Below are 22,091 nucleotides of genomic sequence, written 5' to 3' on the forward strand. Positions count from 1 at the left end.
TCGATTTTTTTGCGACATGTTTTTTGCACCAAACGATAATTATCCGTGTGTCTGATAATCGATGCAATTTTTTGGGTTCTCAAGAAATTTGGAAACTTACTTTCTCGCACGTCGCGATCGGGATTTTGAAAAATTACGGTTTTTTTTTTTCAATTCCCTCGACTCGAAATTCCCTCGACAAAGTTTTTTGGTTTTTTGAAAATTTTTATCGTCCAACGGACCATTGGATTTCGATATTTTCATGAATTCCGGGAAAATCGATGTGACACTGTGACGCGCAGTACTATCAAGTCGAACGTTGATGAACGACCGTTCGTCGTCGAAGTACACAAAATGAAAAATAACATCGAAAAATAGATTTTTTTGCTTCCTCACGGACAAACGACGGAGTTTTAGTTTCGATTATACTCACAATACAAATAGTTGTTATCCTCGTCTCTGACGGTGTCGTGTTTTTTAACAATGGATTCACGGCAAGCGCATACTTCGTCGCGAGTTTTCGTCGTCTGTTTCAACGCGTTATATTTAGTAAGGGTATTGTTGGGTGCTCGAGATATTCTACGATTACGATTTGAGCTCATCGCGTTCGCGAGGATTCGAACGTGACGCGAAACTTATCGGGATAAAACGATTTGCTCAGTTATTTCGCACACGGACATCGCACTGGCATAAATGAGTGGCGGACGCAACGGTTCCTCGCACGACAAAATGGGGGATGGGACTGGAAGGAAGGGCTCGAAGCGACTCGGAATCAGAGTGTGTAGTAACGACGAAATAAACGTTTTTCAGCAGTTGTTATCGTGCCAAACGGATTTACCGGTAAATCCTTCGGGAGTATGCGAACCGAAGAAAGTTCGAGGGTCGCCGGTCAACGCCCGAATCATCGATACAAATACGAATCTTTCACGGGCTCGTACATCTACCAATTTACAAACCCGCGCTGCTCTTTATTGTCTCGTTTATTCGAACAGGCACTTCGTGATCGATGATCTCTCATTGACTCAACGGCCCTCAAATTCTGTTGGCAATCTCAGTTCACCAGAATTCAATCGATTTTCGAGCTCAGCGTCAAATTTGATGTTGCAAATTTGCATTATTCCAAGTATCGATATTTTCTTCGCACTCTAGTATCGACAAACTCTTTAAGAAAGTTCACGGAAATCTGATGGAAATTGAAAACTTAAACTTTGAGAGTTGAAACCCAGAAATGCGCTTGTAGAGAACACAATTTACGAAAGTCACATTTTTTTAAAGGTTATACACAGGCTCTTATGGCAGGCACACTTCTGTGCGACGATTCAGATTTAATGAAATGGGATCCTCCCAATTTTAGAGCCAAAAACGAAAATAAGAAAATAGAATGTTTTCAGACATCAATGATGACTCGAGAGAGCCTTGTTACCGGTGAAAATGATTTGGGAATGGAAAAGGAAAAACACTTTTTGAGGTTAGCGAGTAATAACGACACCTGCTTTGACAACGCCGCATGAGCCAGCTGGTTTCAAATATGAGGTATGCGCACGCACATGAACAGAAAATGGCTGCTATCACATTTTGCTTTACGATTTTACTACGAAAGTATTCAAATCGCTATCATTACATTAAAAATTAATCAATCTGAAAAAACAAGTTACACATCATTTTAATAATTACGAGAATAAATTTCAATAGTTTTTTTCATCATGAAAAGGGCAAAAAATTTCAGTTGCTTTTAATACGGTTATCAAAATTACTGTCTCTGGGAGTCATGACGTTGTGGAATCATCGAGGGGCGTGACTTTCTAAGTTCGTAATTCGATGTACGGTAAAGAGGTGTCGCTTCTTACGCAGATGAATTCTTGGATTCTTGGCCGCTTTTACAGACTTGCGCGTGTGTTTTCGTCTACATTTATAAGAATGTCAATGTACAAGGCAGAGAAAGTGCGAACGAGTAGCAGAGTGAGAGAGCGACAGGCATTAATATGACTGGCGTAGATCACGTACGGTAATGGTTTTACGAGTGAATAATAGTTCGAGCTAAAGTGCTATGCATAGAGCGATAGTCCGAGGAGCGATGATACATAGACAACGTAACATGTACAAATCCTCGTGGTTTTTGTCCTTCGTCGAGGCTTTTACTGATAGTTTGACGTTGACGTCGTCGCTCCACGCTCATTCGTACCGTCCTATTTAGTTTTTCACTAAACATATGCGAAGTGTGTACATGCGCGTGTGCGTGCATACAGCGTTGGCCAAAAGTCTTGGGCAGCCGTGGTTTTTATTGACGGATAAAAAACCGAGTATCAGGAGGAAAAATGGTAAGTGGATTCGAGCTGGACGGGGTTCCTGCTTAATTTTGCTGAAAAATTTCCGTTTCCTTATTTTTTTGGGATCGTTTTTTGCTCGATCTATTGGAAATGCCTGTTTTTCGACGATTTTTTCTGTTGAAGCGCTCGCGCTGAAGCCCTTCGGAGAGGACGCCGGAAGCTTTAATTCCCTTTTTCGAAAAACAAAACGAGCGACTAAAAAAAGAAATAAAAGCTCTCAGTTTCCTCGTCAATATTTCACGGGTCAATTACCCAATTACGAAGTTCCAGAGACCAGCAAATGCTGGTACCGAAAAAGTCTTCGATAACCAGCATTTTCAAAATGACCTACCGGATCTAAGAATAAAAATCGAACAAAATGAAACAAAAAATTAATACGAAGCTGGAATTACCCGCAGGGTGCTTGGTACTTTTGGGGGAGGCTGTACAGACACATGCAAAGCGGTAGTCCGCGGTGGGGCGTGTATCGTCCATTCCAAAGCGCGCGTATCGAGCCAAAGCGTCCTCGCTGCGTACCGCACTCTATTAAAGAGGAAGGAAACTGAAGCTCCCAACGAGATAATGCATTATATCGTAACAACCGAGTTGAGAAAAGTCAGTCGGAGGTAAAATAGGCTGGAGAGTGACGGGAATAGAGAACTGTGAAAACGCTCAAGTCCAAGGCCCCTGCACGTTTTGTGCTCCGCGGGCACCGAGTGTCGAAGTGTCGAGCTTCTTCGAGCTTCCTCGCGTCAGGACCAATAACAAGTCGACGTTCAACCCCCCCCCCCCTCCCCGCCCCTTGCTTTATTTACGACCGAATCCAAGCTCTACATAAAAAGAGAAGGAACAACTCGCACTGTGCTACTTCCCTCGGGGGGAGGGGAGGATTCCCTTTCCATGATCCCTCAACGGTCGCCCATCATCGCGCCAGGGTCGACCTGCCACCTCACGCGTAAACAATGGAACTATATATAATGCGAGAATGCGAGGAAGAACAAGAAGCAGAGATGCAGGCATTGCTAGGTGGAATTTGTATTAGCGGAGGCCATTATTACCGAGCAAAAACGTGTACGAGTCTCTCTCGCTTTCTGTGCAGCGACAATGAGGCGAAGCCAACGAATCGCAGGATGAAGTGACGACGAGAGAAAACACGAGGATTCTCCCGGTAAGCGAGATCCCGAAATCTCTTTTGGCCCGTCCGAACCACCCCAGGCCTCGAGCCTACTCTCGTCAAACAATTTTTCTTATTTTCTCTCCATGACGGAACGACGCTCAATTCTTTTCGACGAACTCTGCGAGGGCGGCGCGAACGAGCGTGCGAGATTCGACGGGGGTCGCGAATCGAGGCGGATGACTCGGGTATTTATATTTTATCATCGAAATAAGGTACTCGAGGAGTGAACAAAACGAATTTTGTTGTCTCGGATATCGTTGAATCGGTACAAGTTTCGTTCTGTCAAGCGGGAAAGGCGGGGCTGAACGGAGAACTTGGACAATTGTTGAAGTTTTTTAAACTCATTTCTACAAATTTTAATACTTTGTAGAAAAAGGGGAAAACATCGATTCAAAATTTTAACGAAGAAAAAAGGCATTTGGAGATTAAGGAGGGTGGCTACGTTCGTCAAATTGATAAGAAATTGATCAAATTTGGTGATAATGTTCTTCAACATCAAGTGCGAAGACACAATTTTTTTCAAAATTTTCTTCTGCTTAGTTATCGAGTAATTACGCATTAAAGCAGATTTCTTATGCCCGGAATGTATACCTATATATATGGAAACGCTATGCTTATACACGTGAACTTTAGTGATCAACTACTCGATAACTGTACAGAAGAAAAATCTTAAAAAATTTGTACTGTCAAATTTAACTGTAAAGAATATGTTCACCAAATTTTATTAAATTCTTATCATTTTGAAATTTTTAATGTATTTTACATGGTTTAGCATGGCAACATTGTATCGTCGCTAGCCACCCTCCTTAAGGAGTTTCGGTACAGAAGTCTAAATATTAAAAAATTTATCAAATTTGGTGATAATGTTCTTCGACATCAAGTGCGAAAACACAAATTTTTTCAAAATTTTCTTCTACCTAGTTATCGAGTAATTACGCATTAAAGCAGATTTCTTATGCCCGGAATGTATACCTATATATATGGAAACGCTATGCTTATACACGTCAACTTTAGTGATCAATTACTCGATAACTGTGTAGAAGAAAAATCTTAAAAAATTTGTATTGTCAAATTTGGCACTAAATAATGTGTTCACCAAACTTTATAAAATTCTGAACTTTTTGAAATTTTTCATGTTTTTAGCATGATTTAGCATGGCAACATTGTATCGCCTGTACCGAAACTCCTTAATGGAAATCGTAGAAATGTGACGGAAGGAAAAATTTCGAAAGAATCCCACTTTTCCCGCTTTCGACTGCTTCTTAAAATCAAATGAGTGCTAAATTTTCAACACGCTTTTAAACCAAGTTTAACGTACCGATCAAATCTATTGTTAGTGGATTTGTATTACAACATATCTCATGAAAATGTGAAAATATTAAAAACGCTAGTTTTGCAAAACCATCAACTGATAAATGCAAATTTCCACGCTGACACATTTCCACTGGTATTTTTCAAAGAATTATCTGCATTTCTTGATCGATTTTGTTGCAACGAGACTCATTTTGTTCCTCAACTTGTCCTCTATGAATCCACCATGCAGTTGTTTTTTTAACTCGATCGTTTCACCGTTCCAGCTGATTGTTCATTGAGTGAAAAAACTTTTTCATTTTTAATTTCTGAAGGAATGAGTTTGAAGGAAAATCTACGTGGTGAATTCGCAGAGGATCAGTTGAGGAACGAAATGAGACTCGGTGCAATAAAATCGGTTTAAAAGTACAGATGATTATTTGAAAAATAGCCGTGAAAATGTGTCATCGTGGAAATTTGCATCGATCAGTTGATGGTTTTGCAAAGCTATCATTTTAAATATTTTTTCACGTTAATAAAATATGCTTGAATACATATCTACTAACAATAAGTTTAATCGGCACGTTGAACTTGGTATAAAAGCGTTTTGAAAATTTAGCACTCGTTTGACTAGCATGCAGTGCAGGAGTAACCTTAAACTCGAGCGGATGCGTTGGATCGAAATTGCACTCGAAACAACAAATTCATCAGCGGTTTACCGTCGTTTTCGAAAGTACAGTCAAAATTGGATCTCCGCAGGCAAATTCGAGATGACGGATCCCCGGAAGCCGGAGGCCCAAATTTTCGAGTGAATCGTATTAGAGAGAAGGAGTACGGGGAGTCAAATAACTTGGTAAAGTGCGAGAGCGAGGGTGGAGAGACTCCCGAGCATTAATGCTTCCGAGACTCGCAAGACGAATCCGAGATGAACAAGGAACTCGTACATTTAGGAGTGTGTTCCGGTGGTTAATGCGTCAACGAAACTTACCCGCTCTCTTGTTTACTGCTGTGTTAATCATGGAACCGAGTTTGGTGAGGCTCGACTGCCTCATGATACTGGAGGGACTCTTCATTTGCTTGGATCGCAAAGTCGTGATGCTGGAAACGTCACCTCCCGTTCCTGTACCAAGGCTCGTGCCAGAAGTTGGGCGAGCAGACTGCAACACACCGCTGGCGCTGTTCCAGCAGTTCGAATCGATCGGTGACTTTGAGTTGCAGGGGGACCGCTGATGATGCGGAGCCCCCCATAGACCGACGACCCCTGCGTGACGCGTTGTGATTTTTATGCTTTTCGTCAAATCGACTTTTCGGCCACGGCCCCGAACTCCTCAGCACCCAATTTTTTACTTTTCCCTTTGCACTTGCTGGAGGGTTAACGATATTACGATTGGGCTTCAATTTATCTCTGGGAAGCGATGATATCGCTTCGTCGTCTTCTTCGCCGAGTGATTCCGAGTTCGTGGCGAAACCGATCATTTACCGCTGCAACAAAAAATCAACGTTTCTTTTGTCGAATCTTTTTTTTTTTCATGCGAAATATTGTCTCTTACTAACGCACCCGAAGGAAGATCGTGCGATGCTTGTGATTAAAAAAAGCAACTGAACTTTTTTGCTCTCTTCATGATCAAGAAAAACTGGTGAAATTTATTATCGTAATTATTAAAATTATGTGCAGCTTGATGACGCTGAAGTTTCCAACGTTGGAGTCCAACGAAATGATCGAAAAAAACTCTCCAATAATTTCAGAAATTCTCCTATTTTGATCCCTACCAAATTTGCATTTCGTAGTTTTTCAAGCTGCACCAACGATTCGTGAAATAAAAAATTGGTGAATTACAAACGTTTTTTTCGTTCATTTCGTTGGACTCCAACGTTGGAAACTTCAGCGTCGTGCAGCTTGTTCGTTCAGATTGGTACATTTTTAATATAATGATACCGGTTTAAATATTTTTCTAGTAAAATCGTCAAGCACAATGTGATTGCAGCCATTTTATATTCATGTGCGTACGCATGTCAAACCTTCTTCCACCGTTTGTGTCGTTATTACTCGTTCACCTCAGATAAGTGTTTTTCTTTTTCCATTCCAAAGTCATTTTCACCGGGTGCAGGCTTTCTTGAGACATCATTGATATCTAAATATTTTCTTATCGTTGTTTTTGACTCTAAAGTTGGGAGGATGCTATTTAAATCCAAATGGTCGCACAGGAAGTGTGCCTGTCATAAGAGCCTGTGTAACCCTTCGAACAGTGTGATTTTCATTCATCGTTTTCTCAACAATTAGACTTTATCCTATAATAATTCGGAGAATAGCGTGGGCGTATATTTCTAGCATGTTTCCGAACTTCGACTCTTAAAATTGGAATTTTCGATTTCCATTAGATTCGCGTCAACTTTCCTAAACACTTTCGAATTTTTCAAGTTTTAAAAACAATCGAAAAAGTTAATTTTTTCATTTATTTAATTTTGTTCAATTTTATCCGAAAATCAATCTAATTGAATTCATTCAAAATTTCTTTTATACTCTTTTAGAGTGCACCTTGACTGGGTTTTTGAAGCAGGACGCTCAAAGACATTGGATTGGGATAGCAGTAGAAAACATAAAAATTCACACATTTTTGAGATTATATAAAAACGGGTGAAGTAACTGCGTTTTACTCTCAAAATTTTATTATTTTTTTGTTGTTGTTTAAAAGACACAGACGCAAAACTCCTTAAGCTTCTAAAAAGCAAAATATTTCGATGGAAAAATATGAAATTTCAAAAAATTTCATTACTTTTGAATCGAAACTATTCTTTTAACTGTCGGAGATAATCGAGGCTCCATTCGCACGTTAAAGCGGGGGTACCGCGAGCGTGTTAACAGTGCCGCAAAATCATTCGTCTTCCCCTGAAATCGCAATGGTCTTTTGGCAGGATTCGACGATTGTTTCATTACCGCAGAATTTCGTTCGAATTACAAGCGAGTGTGAAGTCTTTATAATGCGAGGGTTCGCCTCATATAAATTGTTGGTGAATGGTTGGATGTGGAATACAAAACGATGGAGTTTGGCCTGCATGTGGCCACGGCTCTGCCCACACGGCGGCGTGCAGCTCCATGTACGGGGTGTGACACCACCGAAGCGAGTTTCCGGATTCGCGACCGGACTTTCGCTCCACCCACTGCCTTAAAACAGATTTTAAAAAATTTTTCCCCAATCGAATCTCCACCGATTCTCAAAGCAACCGAAAAAAGGGGGCAAAATCTCTGTCGCAGTCGACCCCTGCCAAAAAACAGCTGTCAAGTTTGCTATTTTTCGAAAATTTTCTACCGAATTTACCCTCGAGCCGGAATCAACGACGATAGAGAATTTTTTCTGAGGGATTTCGCGCAAAAATGAAGTTTCGGAGAAAGTCGGAGAATAGGGTATTTTACACCATGTAAAAAAAAAAAATAATAATAAAAATGCATGATTATGATAGATTTCGTAAAAAGTAAACGAGAAACGTCAATATTTATTCATTAAAATGCAATGTAAATGTTTATAATTCAATTTTAAAAATCGCCTCTTTTCAACTGTTTTTCAAATGTCGAAAACGCCATCCGCCATATTCGATTCCAACGTGACGTCACTCCGATAGTAAACAATCTAGATTCTTATTGTGCGCTCTGTGTTATTTTGAAATTTTACAAGTTATTATGCACGTTTGTGGACTTTCATTCATTTGATTAAAATCACATTATGAAAGACGGTTTTGTCAAAGCAAAAAGTAAAAATCTACCAATGATAAATATATGTTGATGGTGGCGATGAATTCACAACTTTTGTGGTATTTTTACACTTGTATTATTGCATTCAGGCACGAGACACCAATGATATACCACTATAACTCATTATTTTTACAATTCTTATTACCTGGTCTTTCGCAATTGTATTCTTTATTAACGGAGTGACGTCACAAACCGAAAAAACATGGCAGCTAGCGTTTCCGCGCGAAAATTGAAAATCATAAATAAAAAATAGTTTTCAAGACAATTTTTGGTCTTATAAAATTGAAATAAAAATTCTACTGGTTTATTACGATCACAGGATTATTTTAAAACAGTTTTCAACAAAAGGTGTAATACCCTATTCGTGCTCCGCTTTCCAATCGAAGGTTTTCCGTTTCTGTTAACAAATCGGCTGCCTTTAAAATGGAAACTCAGGGTGACACCAGGGTGAGACGCCCCGTGCGTTAGCACGGGGGCCTTGGCGCAGGGAATTCCGCGGTACGGTTAGAACCTGGCGAGGCTTTCTGGCAAAGCCTCGCTCGCGTCGGTCTCGGGGAATCCGTATACGCGGTAACTGGACGACGTTTGTAGGACTTCTCCGAGTAAATTTGGCATCGATCGAGGCTCGCTACGCACTTTGCGTGCTCCGGCTATCGCTGCGATTGAGTTTGTAATTAGCGAGGGAAAAATAGTTGTGAGTGGCAATCGCGACAGGGGCAAAGGGGAGCGTGGAAAGAGCGTGAAAGAGAGCTGCTTTATTCAGACGAGGAGATTCGTCCATTTCAATGAATATTTAAACGTTGTGAAAAGTTGCGGAGTCAAAAGTTTTCGTTGCGCTGATAACGATCGCCCACGAACGATACGCACGAGGAAAACACACCTCGCTCTCGATATCGCAGACACTCGTTCGCGTCCGAGCGAACGTAAGCTTCGTAAGCTCACACGAGCGAGAAAACAAGCGAATAAAAGAGAGACAAAGAGTCCGAGAGAAAGAGCAGCTAATGCCTTCCACCCTTGAAATTATATCGCGCGAGTGCATCATCGCGCCTTTTGTTCGTCTCGTATCACTGTACACACACTCGTTTCACGTCGTTTCGACGCTGCCGTGTCATTTTTCGCTTGTTGTTTTTTCTTCTCTCATTTTTTCTGCTGCTTATAAAGTTGCGTAATCTTCTTAAAACTTTATCATCGTTTCAGTCATTTTCTTTTTCTTTTGCTTCCACGTCGCGAGAGGTTGAATAGTTTTATAATCCACTTTGTTTCGAACGCCCGTTTCTCATAATTCTCACAACTTTAGAACTTTCGATTTTGAGAAATGAATAAAATTATATTTTTTCCGAAAAAACGGGGCAGTGCTCGAAAATTTGTTTTGTTTCCTGCAGTTTCGATCCAAAGCGTATCGGCTGCCTGCACTTTCCCCATTTTTAAAATTTGTTTTTGGTAAAATATTAAAAAACGGAAGAACGAAAAGAGAAATTCGTGATTTTTGAAGTACTCCGATTCGCCCAGCCTTTCCTGCTTCACTTTCATTGCGAATGGAATTTCACGGTCTTTCACAATTCGAATGAGAAAGCCCATTTTCTCTCTCATTCTCCATCGACTATTTATCAATCTCTTGCAATAATTAATACTCGAACAAAATCCCTGTCGAATAACTCGCTCTCCATCGATTCATTTCATTGGAATGTGAGCAAGAATAATCCATCTGCATAGTAATAAAACTTGACATTAAACAATACACACGAGAACGTGCTCGCAGTCCTACGAGTTGTTTATCAAGCGAATATACAGACCAAGAAAGAGTCTCTTAGAGTAAAGTTCATTGAATAAAATATACAATTGCTCGGCTCAATAGCTCTGACATTAATTTAGAGTGATTACATCTTCAATTGGGAAGTAAAAATCAACGCCATTTAGTCACCCATAAAATGAAACCTGCTTCCTTAATCCAATAGTTTTGGTGACTCGGAAAAACGGCGGTTATTTTGGTGTCCGAGGTTCGAAATTGACTCGAATTATCGTTTCGAGCCTCATTTTTCAGGTTCAAATGAAACGACGGGTTTCGCATCGTAATTCGAATCAATTTCGAGCTGATGTCGGATGCTCCGAGTGCATAAATTCGATGAGCTCTATTTCACTGTTTATTCGATGATCGAAGAGCAGCAGCATATCTGTGCAGTTCTCACTGCAAGTGCAGCACACGATATTAATGACATTCCGTGGAATATAATGAAGAACAAGCTGGGATTATTGACATGAAGGAATGCAGCTTGCTGCTGAGAACCTCCCAGTCAATATTCAGCATTGAGATTGAGAACGGAACTCTGATTAATAGACCTCTGTTTTTCTTTCAGTTATCATAACGATTCTTTGTTGGCTCAAGAGCACAAGGATTATTTTATTAGACGAATACGGACCAATTAACGCGAGGACACGATCGACGTACGTTGGCTGAGAAAAATCATTTGTGAGTCGAACTAAATATTTTTGTTGAAACAAAAGCAGCCGCGACAAACTTCGCGTTCAACGACGTTCTTCTCGTCTTGGGGGAATCGATATTTTCCCAAAATTCAAAACTCGCTCGAGTACTCGACCACTTTTTTTCAGTAATTTCTTGTCCTTCGAGATCCCTTTCAACTCAGTCTTCCTAATTATTACAAAATTAATCTAAAATCATCCGTCTTTCCTTAATTTCTCGTCCTTTGAGAGATTCCTTGCGACTTTTTCCCCAATTTTTGAAAAATTCATCTAACTCAATATTAACCCTTAGTGTGCGCACCTTCGCAGCGAGACATTTCGTGCACGCATGAGGTCACTTTGACATCGAATATCTCGGTAACTATGCGCTTTTCGGAATAAAAGGTTCAGTCACTTTTTGCAGTGAATTGATCCAACTTTAAGGCTGCAAAGTCGGATTTCCAAAAAAATCTTTTCTCATTCTTCAAAAACGCGCTCAAAGTTGATAGTGCGCGTAAAAAACACTTTTTCGGTTAAATCTCGAGTAAAAAATTAAATTTTGAGTTTTTAAAAAAATCCTCACAGAGTCTTACAGACAAGGGTCCATGCTTTAAGGGAAAAATAGTCCACTTCGCAACCCTTCCAAAAAGTGTATTTATTTTGAGGTGGCTATGCTCCCTACTTTTAGAGAGGGGATAACGATTTCTCAATATTGGGGCTTTTACTTGTGAGATGCTCAGCTGTAAATGCTATTCACGTGAGAAAAAAATGTTGGGGTCAACCTGACCCCAGATGCACACTAAGGTTCAATTTATCGCCCTCCGATATTGAATAGTATTTAACCGGTGTATTTGTGAAATTTTCAAAAATATTTCCGCACAATTTCAATTGGTCGTCGCTCTCTGCTCATTGACAGAACAATTTCGTTCGCGTTAATCGAATATTAATTCGATTCGTCGAGCATTTTCCGAGAGTCGAAAACTCGCATAAACGATTAACGAAGTGAGTTTACGTCGAGAGTGATTACTGGATGAATCGCGAGCATTCGGCGTCACGTTTTATGTCCTCTTTCTCGTAACAAATGTATCACTCGTCCATTAACTCTCCTGATAAGCCAGGCTTACATACGAATTACGAATGATTGCATAAAATCGAATAGTTCTCATGACTATTAGACCGCGCGTTTTAGGGTTTAAATAAGCACATTTTATTGGCAAACGTCACGCGATCGTCCGAGATCGCGACAAAAATACAGGGACTGCCGGGTATTTCGAGAGAGGAATAAAAACGCGACCGCGCGCGTATCGTTCTGGAAGATTCGTCATGAACGAAAACCAGTTGGATTCGGATCCAATGAAGTCCATTTATCGGTCCGAAGTGTCGCGCTCGACGCTCCCCGCAACGCTGCTGCTGCAGCTTCCACTGCACAATTGATCTCGTGCGTGTAAGCGGCGAAAGAGAGTCTCGACGAATTTTATTATCCCGCAACTCGACGACGCTCAATCGGCGCAGTCTTTTCGAGCGCGCGAGTCGCCCGATTCTTTCGCAAAATGGAGCAATCTCGGTGAAGCCTTTTCGATCGAACATTCTAAGGCGTTTTGCTTTTTATCGGGAGGCATAATCGCTCAGCTTATTCGTCGCTTTTTCTTTTATTACTCGCGCGTCTCTTTCGTCGCGTCGCCACGAGACTTTCCACTCGGCTGTGCCAACGATCCCGGACGTTCTCAGTTATTCCGAAAAACCTGCAACGACCCGAAACAGAATTTCGTTTATGGCAGGAATTGAAATGATAATCGACCGGATTCCCGTGACGTTTTCGCGGAAATCGCGACTCGAGATGCTCGAATTCGTGCGAGGAAATATGGGAATTTGATTGAGACTCGGCCTACCGTAGGCACACATGAGAGTCATTGTTTGTCGACCCACAATATTGGAGCACGAGCGCCTCGAAAAACCTCGGGATTGGAGCCACGAATGTACTGACTGGCGTATGAAATTTACGTTCTCGAAAACTGGGGGGCATTTCGTGCTGCTTTTTCAGTCGTTGAAATCAAATAGCTTTTTCCAAATATTTCAATTTTCAATATATTTTTCTATCCCACGGACTTCCTTTCGATTCGAAAAAAAGGAGACCGACGATGACTCAATCCAACTAGCACTACTCGCGAACCATGAACGGGAACTGCTCGTAGTCAAACGCCTTGGTTTTTCCTCACGAGGACGGTCCGCGAAAGAAGGAATTTTGTTGAGGCTGTGAAATGATGGCGTGACAGCTTCGAAATGAACATTTTTACGAAAATTTTTTCCGACTCGCGGGGAAGGCGATATGTTTGGGGCAGCTATCAAGAGAGCATTTAAGGAGGGTCGATCGCGACGATACAATGTTGCCATGCTAAACCATGTTAAAAATATGAAGAATTTATTGGATTATGGAAGCAGGCTTTGAAATAAATGGCACAAAGTTTAAGCAGAGCAATTATATATTTTATTCAATGAACTTTACTCTAAGAGATCTATCGATTAACTGAGCGTTGCAGTGGTCGAAAAAGTGACTCTGACTCTAACGACAAAGGGCCTCGTGTCGACCTCTTTCTTGATCTGTATATTCGTTATATAAACAAACTTATAGGACTGCGAGCACGCTCTCATGTGTATTGTTTAATATCAAGTTTTATTACTATGCTGATGGATTATTTTTGCTCATATTCCAATAGAATTTCATAAAATTTGGTAAATGTATTCTTTCCAAATATATAAGACAATATACATTTTTTTAGATTTTTCTACCGCATACCTCTCGAGTAATTGAACACTAAAGTTCACGTGTATAAGCATAGAGTTTACATAGGGGAACATGGGGCAAAGTGGCCACTCACGGAATTCCGATTTCTGGGGCACAGGATCAGTGAGAATTGTATGACTTCTGATAAATTGATGGCTATTTGAGGGGGTGGAGTTCGATATGTCGAATAACTGAATTGTAGAACGGTCGGTATTTCAAAATTTTTAAAGTTGTGATATCAGTTCGGAGAAAAATAAGTAATTCGAAATTCTTATTCCCGATCGACTATTCAGCAGATTGCGCGTTTAATCAAAAATTCCTTCTTTGAATTCGTGTTTACCCGAAAATATATATTTCAATAGTTTTCATTTCGAATGCAATTTTAACAGACCATATTAATGTCAAAAGTTCATATTTTCGAATTAAAAATGGAGAGTAATTGTTTTACAGACAGGCTAGAATATAGAGTAGCAAAAAATCGAAAGTAAATTTTTCGAGCCTATAAAACTTAGATATGCGGAATAGCGATAGCTCGAAAAGGCGAAAGTCAAAATGGCGATGTTTAAAATTGGAGATCACCGGTCTGAGCAAGTGAGTGAGCGAGACGCGTGTATTTGGAGCTCCACTGCATTTCTTTATTTCGATCGATCGACTCTCTAACGTTTCGCTATTTTGACTGTTCGACTTTTTATGGTGTTTCAGTATTTCAACCTCAGTAATATTTGGTCTTTCGTTATTATATTTCCAAAATTGTGAATTTTCTTATTACCGCTGACTGCAGTAATTTATGAATCGAAAGAGTGAAAGTCGAATTTTCGAAAATTCGATATTTTAGTCATCGTCCTATGGGCGATTGTTACACTCTATTTTCGATGTAAACGTCCTTCGAACCTTGCAGTTTCTGCTTCATTTATTTTCGGCATTCAAAGCTCTAGTCGAATCTATCTGTCTCCATATTATCATTCGAAGTTTATAAACTCGAAATTTTAGCTGTTCGAAATTTTAGTCATTCCAACATTTGATCCCCACCCTTAAAATTGGATACGCGTGTCAGTCGACTGTCCATTAAAGCTCTGAGTAAACTTCAAGACTTTTTCTTAAGAAAATCGTTCCCGGCATGAACTACCTTAAGCATGTATTTGGAGGAGGACTGTGTTGTTGAATACATTTGCTGAAAGTAGAGTCGTTGACTTGCCGCAATATAACTCGACTCTTATAAATCTCCTCGATAACAAGTCCGCACTCTAAAGATTTTTATTTTATGCATATGAATGACGGCTCTACTTTTTAACGTGTCCAGACCGATGACACAGATTATTAGTGACAAAAGAGGAGACATATTGCATTGTATTAATTTTGCAAAATTGAGAGTAGAGCTGTTTGGAGCAGCGTTATTTTTGAGTATAAAAAGTAAAAAGGACGGTTGTTATTCTGCTCCCTCAATGAAAACAATTCCATTCGAAGAGCAAAAGTCCCATAAAAATCAAATTCTTCGAAACAAATACGCTCCACACAAATAAACAAAAGCTGTTTTTTCATCATGAATATCGCGTTATAAATTCGATGAGACAAAGTACAATTCCATTAATTCGAAAGTACGTGGCTCTTTCGAGTATGAAAAAAAAACACGTGCAAAATTGACATGATTGAAAGGGGTCGGAGATTACGAATGCCGAAGTGACATGAAATGTCCCACGTACAATGGATCGTGTATGGACAGAACGAACGAAAGGAAAGACTCGTCGGTTACCTCATTCCGTTATTTATTTTGCGAAGGATAAGAGCCAATCGAAAAAAGTAGGTTAAACACCAAATCTCTTCCATTTCCCAGGGCAATGACTAGCTAATTCTATAAATAAACATCACGTGCCTTTGTACCATGGAATTACGAGGTGGGTATGAATCCTTCGTAATTTATCGGTTTCATTAAAACTGCATGAATATATTTTCTCTTATTCACGCTCCGTTTTAGTCCCCGCGTCCGGATGAAAGAAGGAGAAATGATGAAAAAGTAAGCACACCTGTAGTCGAGCCTCAGGAACCTCAAATGGAATGGTAAACGAATCATTTGTCCGGAGTTTCAAATGTCAGGCGCAGAGAGCCTCGGAGTTATGAGAAATAAGGGAAAATCTGTGTGAATTATTCCTCGTGAATTCTCTTCGGGAGCTCGGTGCTTCGATGGAGTGACGAATAAATAAAAATTCATCGGAAAATGAGTTGAGGTTGCTCGAGATTAATCCCAAATCTGTGTCGATCGCTCCTCATCAATTTTTTTGACAACTCAAGCCTCAGTCGCGAGCAATCGAGAATCGAATTGACCGAAACGTCGATATTGGAGAGGATTGAGGAAAAACTATGAAAATTTCCAGAATTATACTTGTCGTTCTTTGAATTTTGAATAACATTTGTCCAAAAATGAAGAATAAAAAACGTTGAAAACTTTGCCTCTTTTCACACTCTCTTCCACTTTCATTTTTTTCCAAATTTCTCTTTTTCGCTCTCTTCATTAACCTTGAAAAGTGCAATATTTTATTAGACACCCCTTCGCTGCCTTTTCCCTGAAATTCCCTGGCCGTTTGCGACGCCAAGAAAGTTTTCCTCGAGAGACGAGTGAATCGAGAGAGAGAGAGAGAGCGGGAAAAAAATGTTCGCGGTCGCGACGGACGTGCGGCGAAAATGCGGACAGCACGCGTCTGACCTTCCGGTACCAGAAAACCGCTCGCACAGCGACAGGCCCGTACGCGAGCGCGCCTCGCGGCCGTATTGCTCGGCGCGCGTGTGTAGAAAAGATGAGAGAAAAAGCTGGTAAAGCGGAGCCGGGAGAGCGAGTATGGATCTGCGATGCGAATTGTACTCCGACTGTAATCCCTCGCGGGCCTCTTTCTCTTTTTTCCAAAGCTTTGTCCGCTCCCCTCGCGTCCCGGTTCACCGCGCCGCGCAGTATGTAGAACAGGTGAAGTTTAAATTTGCTCAGCGTCTATCTCACGTTTGTAGGTCGAGAGATACGATAAAGGAAAAAAAAATAGTCGCACGAGCAGAGACTGAGACGCACGCGGGAGAACCGAGAGCACCGAAAGACCATGCAAATCAGCTGATTTACATGAGTGCGTGGGCGAGCGAAGGTGTCGAATCAATTACGCGATGCCCCGCTGCGTATCACTCGAATCGAAATCCCCCGCTTCCCCCCCCCCCCCCCCCCCCCTCCCGTCCTCGCTGTCCTGGCTCGAGATTTTTCAATCATTTTTAGCGACGCTCTCTGTTCCCGTGATCGAGTGACGCTCCGTTATCATTAACCCGTTTATCGGTGAACGAAAGTCCTGATTTTTTGACGTTTCGCTTGCGTGACGGAAACGTCACAGGGAAAATTCCAAAGAGAATTAAAATGCGGAGGAAATTATCCAAGTTGGGAAAATCGTTGCCGAATTACGACGCTGAACTTTGCGACGTTCAAGCCCAACGAAATGGACGAAAAAAGGCTTGTAAGACGACTCTACGAAACAATGTTGTTGTCCCAAAGTTCATTTCATGATTTTGTCGTCAATTGTGCACAAAAACGAAGAAAGACCACCCTCGTTTCATATAAAGTTTGCTTTTGTCATAGTTACAACAATTATTCTCATTTTCATGTTTTCATAAGAATTCTCATGAATTTTGATACCTTCAAAAGTGCCCAGGCATGAAAGTGGGCCTCTTACATTCACACGGTGTGTGTGCGAGCGATAAATAACAATCAGGTGTTTTGTACAAGCAGAGAACATAGATTTACATGGAGCAACAGGGCCCGTGTTCATTTTTTAACAAGTTTTCACTTTTTGTAAGCTAGTTTGACAGTTAAAATGAATCAAAATAAAATAAATTTATATTTGTATGGTTTTATACGATGCTGAAGTCTGCAACGTTCAAGCCCAACGAAATTAACGAAAATAACATTGATAATTCACCAATTATTTATTTCACGAATCATTGGTGTAGACCGAGCAACTACGAATTGTAAATTAGCCAGGTAACAGAATTCAACAATTACTGTAATTGTTGGAAAGTTTATTCCGTTGGACTCCAGCCTTGCAAACTTCAGTGTCGTGCTTCTATCATAAAATAAACACTGAAATGACTGATTTTCAAAAATATCGTTCGAACGTTCTCCTCGATACAAAAGCAAACTTTTCCATGCCATATCATTTTTTTCGTTCAAATATGACCCAATCCATCAAAATTTCATGCTTAAATGTCAATGTCAAATGTTGCGTTGACCCGTGTAATTCACCGATTATTTATTTCGCGAATCATCACCAAATAGCAGGGCACCAAATAGGAGATTTACTGGAATTATTTGACAGTTTTTGCTTCCTCATAGAGGAGCTGTGTGATGATGAAATTTTTTTTTTTTCCAGTTTTCAATGTCAATGTGCTCAAAATGTCCCAAAACATCGAAAATCTAGAAAAAATGTCCGAGTGTGTGTCTGTGTGTGTGTGTGTTATGGCACTGCAAAATTAAAACGCTTATAACTCGAAAACGGTTTGAGATACAGGGCTACCGTTTTGCACAGATGTTAATCTATACAAACTCTTCATTCTCTAATAATTTTGTCAGAATTTGTAAAAAATTACGAATCCTACGACGTTTTGAAATTTTCATAAAAAGGGCGTCGACGCTCTAACTTTCGAAAATTTGAAGATTTATTAATAATTTTTTTTTTATAAATAGACTGACATAATAGGAAGGTTGGTATTGAATTTGGGGAATATCGGTTGAGCGGTTTGAATTTTATGATTTTTTGAATTTTACGAAAATTCGAGTTTTTAAAAAAATCGTCTAGCCGCTTTTCAACTTTTGGAAATTTTTTAATCTATCGTGTATAAGTCTGCACTTCCTCTATACTTTCCAGCAAAGTTGTCGTAATTATTGAATTTCAATGTAAATAGAAAAACGATGAAAATTGAAAACTGCTTTTTCAATGAAAAACAGTTTTTTTTATGGATTTAAACAAAGAAATAAATTTATGTTCGTAAAAGAAGGTAGAGAAAATACATTATTTCCTTGTATAAAAAAAAAAGTGCTGAAAAGTAAAATTTGCAAACAGGAAGCCAAAATGCAAAATATAGCACCTCATAGAGTAAGCTTTGAGAATCGTGCATCTTGACGATCTTGAGCAAGCAATTTGCGAATTTTAATTTTCAGTATTTTTAAATCATTTCCCACCCTCGCTGTTCAAACCGTTTTGAAAATATTGTTTCGCATAAATAATCCGAGAAAAGATTTAGCGCAGGAATATTCGAGATGAGACAAAAGAAAAGCGGCTCTTCCAGTCCAATTAAAAGCCTCTCCCCCCCCCGCGACGCTATCGCCGAAAGAATCTCTCGTCGTGTACATTTCAGCTTGAAAAATGGAACGTACGAGCTTTTCGTACGGAATATGAAGACGAGATTGAGAGCGTTTATCTAAAACTTTTCTCCCTGCGATAAGAGAACTTATCGCGACGCTGCGCGAGCCCGCCCAGTCTCGGTTTGTCCAAAAATGACTATTCCATCGATGCAGATGAGTAGACGAACGTGCTCTCAAATTTCGGGGACTCGGATCCTCGAGAGCGCGAATTCGCAGGTTTTCAACTCCGAGGGACGCTCGACGAGTCTGCGCACCGAACGAGGGAACATCCTCTTTAAGCTCGTCCCCCGCGGATCCATCGGGGCTCGACTTTAATCGAGGTTAAATGTTGCATCGTACATAATAAAAACACGGAGATGTAGTGTGTACGTCGACTACGCTGAGAGAGCGAGAGAGCGCGCCTTTCCCGAGTTTGTATCCGTGCGTTTTTACGTCGAGTTAGTACGTGCCACCGGAGTCGCTCTTCTGTCTCGAGGGTTGACACAGCGGCGACTTGAACGCGTATATGTGTCACTCTCTCCTGCATTTGGGGCACATGGGGTTTAAAGATCTGTGAACTCGTGAGGAGTCTCGCGAAACGAGGGAAAAATAGCTTCGGGGGCGAGCAACGAGTTGACTGAACGTGCATTGTCGAGGGGGAGCCTGAAAATTGCTCCGTCGCTGTTGTCGTTTTCAGGTTATCTCGGAAAAAAATTATACGGTGGAAATTTTCACCCACGAAAATTCCAGGTGTCTGGAACTTCGAAGTTCCTTTCCTCAATTCGCTCATTTTTCTATAATAAAACTTCATTTTTCCATTTTTTTGATTATTGTTATCGATCACTGAGGAATTTTCACCCCTAAAAAGTCTCGTGAGCGATTCATTACGTTAATGGATGAAATTAAAAAGTTTTGACGTCGAGAGAATTTTTCCCACGGTGTCAAACATTGAACGATGAACGAAGGTGCCAAATTTCCTCAGCTCTTGAGCTTTCGCTGAATTTTATCGTTTTTCACCGGAGCCTCCACCATTTTGAATGTTTCAGAAATTGCGAGCTTAACCTAAAATGAAAACGGGGTGCCCGTTTATCAACTCACTGCACGCCGGATCGAGCGAATTTTTAGTTGAGCGTCAAATTCGCAGGAGAAGTCGAAAAAAAAATTGTTGAAATCTGAGTTCGACTTGGTCTCGTGAGCTGTCAAAACGGCTCGCCAAATGTTTCGACTCGTAACGCTGATATTCGTACACAAACTGTCTCCGAGTGGGGGAAAGCGAAACGTTTGAAAAGTTGACGTAAGAGCGATAAAAAAAATGATATCAGCAATGATTGTACTTAATTTATGTTCTAAACGTACGAGCACATGCTGAAGGGCCTCGTTCGAAAATACACCTGTGGAAAAAGTTGTAAAAGAACGAAGCAGCGACGACGAGGGCCTCGTGTGTCGACGGTGTACGAACAAGCATCAAGAGCATTGAAAAAAAGCAGGGGAGTTAAAAGACAGCGTTTGTGAGAGGCCGAGCGAAGGGGAGATTCCCCGTGTGTGCGTACTCAGGAAAAGCGACTGTTGAGTGCTCCTAGGATAAAAGAACATCAGCTGTTAGAGGCGAAACGAATTGAGTGGTTGCACGAGTAAACTGAGCTCAAATTGCCAGCCTGATGGCAAAATCGAGGAGAATGTTTTGAGGGAATAAATCACGAATTAGAATCTCGAGTGTAACGAAATTTTGAGCGAGTTTTTTTAGGCCAGTCGTGTGATCACAAACCGCGAATATTTTTTTATCGTTGCTTTCGGATCTGTGCACTTTTTCCTCCCCTGCGTGTTTATAGTCCACTTGAAAATTGCACTTATTTTGTTTATATAAAAAATGCCTTGAATTCATGATCAAAGTCGACGCGAACAATGTCAATTTCACTTTTATTATGGTTATTTGAAATGTTTTTTCCTAACGGTTTGTAGAAAGTACATTGAAATTTGCATTTTCCTCCCGAGCTGTTCGCGAGTCAATTAGTGTCAATCAAACATGAATCTTGAAATAGAACTCATAACAGTCATCGATATCGGTTCATCCTCGCGCAACGCGCTTGGCGAAGCGCCGAGAGCGAGAATGTTTCAAGCACCGAGGAAATGTTATGTTCGAAAGCATTAAATCGATATCCTGGCGGATCCTTCGTCTGCGAGGACGATAACTAGAATATAATTCTCGAGTGAACTAGTTATTGGCTCGCACCGTTTCATCACCCGTGCTCATTGCACGGTTGCTTGGCGGTTTGACTCGTTTTTTAGGTTAGATTAGAAAATAAATGCGTGAAGATCGAACGACATCGTCCGTAAATATGCTTCTTTTTCTGAGCCAACTTCGTTTTGTAAAAGCACTTCCTGTAGATAAATAGGTTGGGCAAAAAAAACGATGGAAGTTGTGTCACAGACGAACGTCCTTTCGCCCTCTGCACGCCGCGCGCAATCGAGTTTCAACGCTCCTCTAAGCGATACTCTTCGTGTATTTTCCGCCTTTCTCACCGTGTTTCCTCACTCCTTCAGCGGCGAGAGAAAGAGGAAGACGGGACTCGTATATTGCGATCTACCACTTCGCTGCGGTATACGTACGAGAGAAACAGCTCGTCGTAACCCGAGCAACGGGTTTTTGCGCCTTGTCGAGACTGCTAATGCTGTGCGCGCTCGCTGATTTTTCACTGTCGCTTCATGTGTATATTTTAATGGCTTTTTAACCAATTCGTAGGCGTCGAGGAGACAAACCATAAACAACGATATCCTGCAAGCAGGATACTACGAAGCACTCAAAAATAAATAGCCCCAACGGAAACAATGAGCTTCGAAAGTTTCCATTGTTTTCAGTCAACTGTTCCCGTTTTAACGAGCCGAACGAACTCTCGCTGCTTCTCTCGATCTACCAGCAGCTTCGTTGAGAGAGAACTCTGCACTTCATATATACCCACTCTTGATTTAATATGCTCGGGGTATCGCAAGAT

The 22,091-nt window shown here is 40.8% G+C and overlaps 1 protein-coding gene across 4 annotated transcripts in view; it reads right to left on the reverse strand.

Annotated features, from left to right (window-relative positions):
• tws (protein phosphatase 2 regulatory subunit tws) overlaps nt 1–22,091 on the reverse strand; it is a 37,146-nt gene that overhangs the window by 13,470 nt on the left and 1,585 nt on the right. For 2 of the 4 annotated variants that reach the window (XM_043412676.1, XM_043412673.1), the window contains exon 2: nt 5,741–6,234. In XM_043412676.1, the coding sequence (XP_043268611.1) occupies nt 5,741–5,825 (85 nt within the window). In that variant the 5' untranslated portion in view covers nt 5,826–6,234. Of the gene's footprint in view, nt 1–412; nt 1,313–5,740; nt 6,235–8,857; nt 8,984–22,091 lie in introns of those variants that run through there. The other 2 variants (XM_043412674.1, XM_043412675.1) reach the window with 2 other exon arrangements.

The sequence above is a fragment of the Venturia canescens genome, chromosome 2, assembly GCF_019457755.1.
Source record: "Venturia canescens isolate UGA chromosome 2, ASM1945775v1, whole genome shotgun sequence".
NCBI lineage: Eukaryota > Metazoa > Arthropoda > Insecta > Hymenoptera > Ichneumonidae > Venturia > Venturia canescens.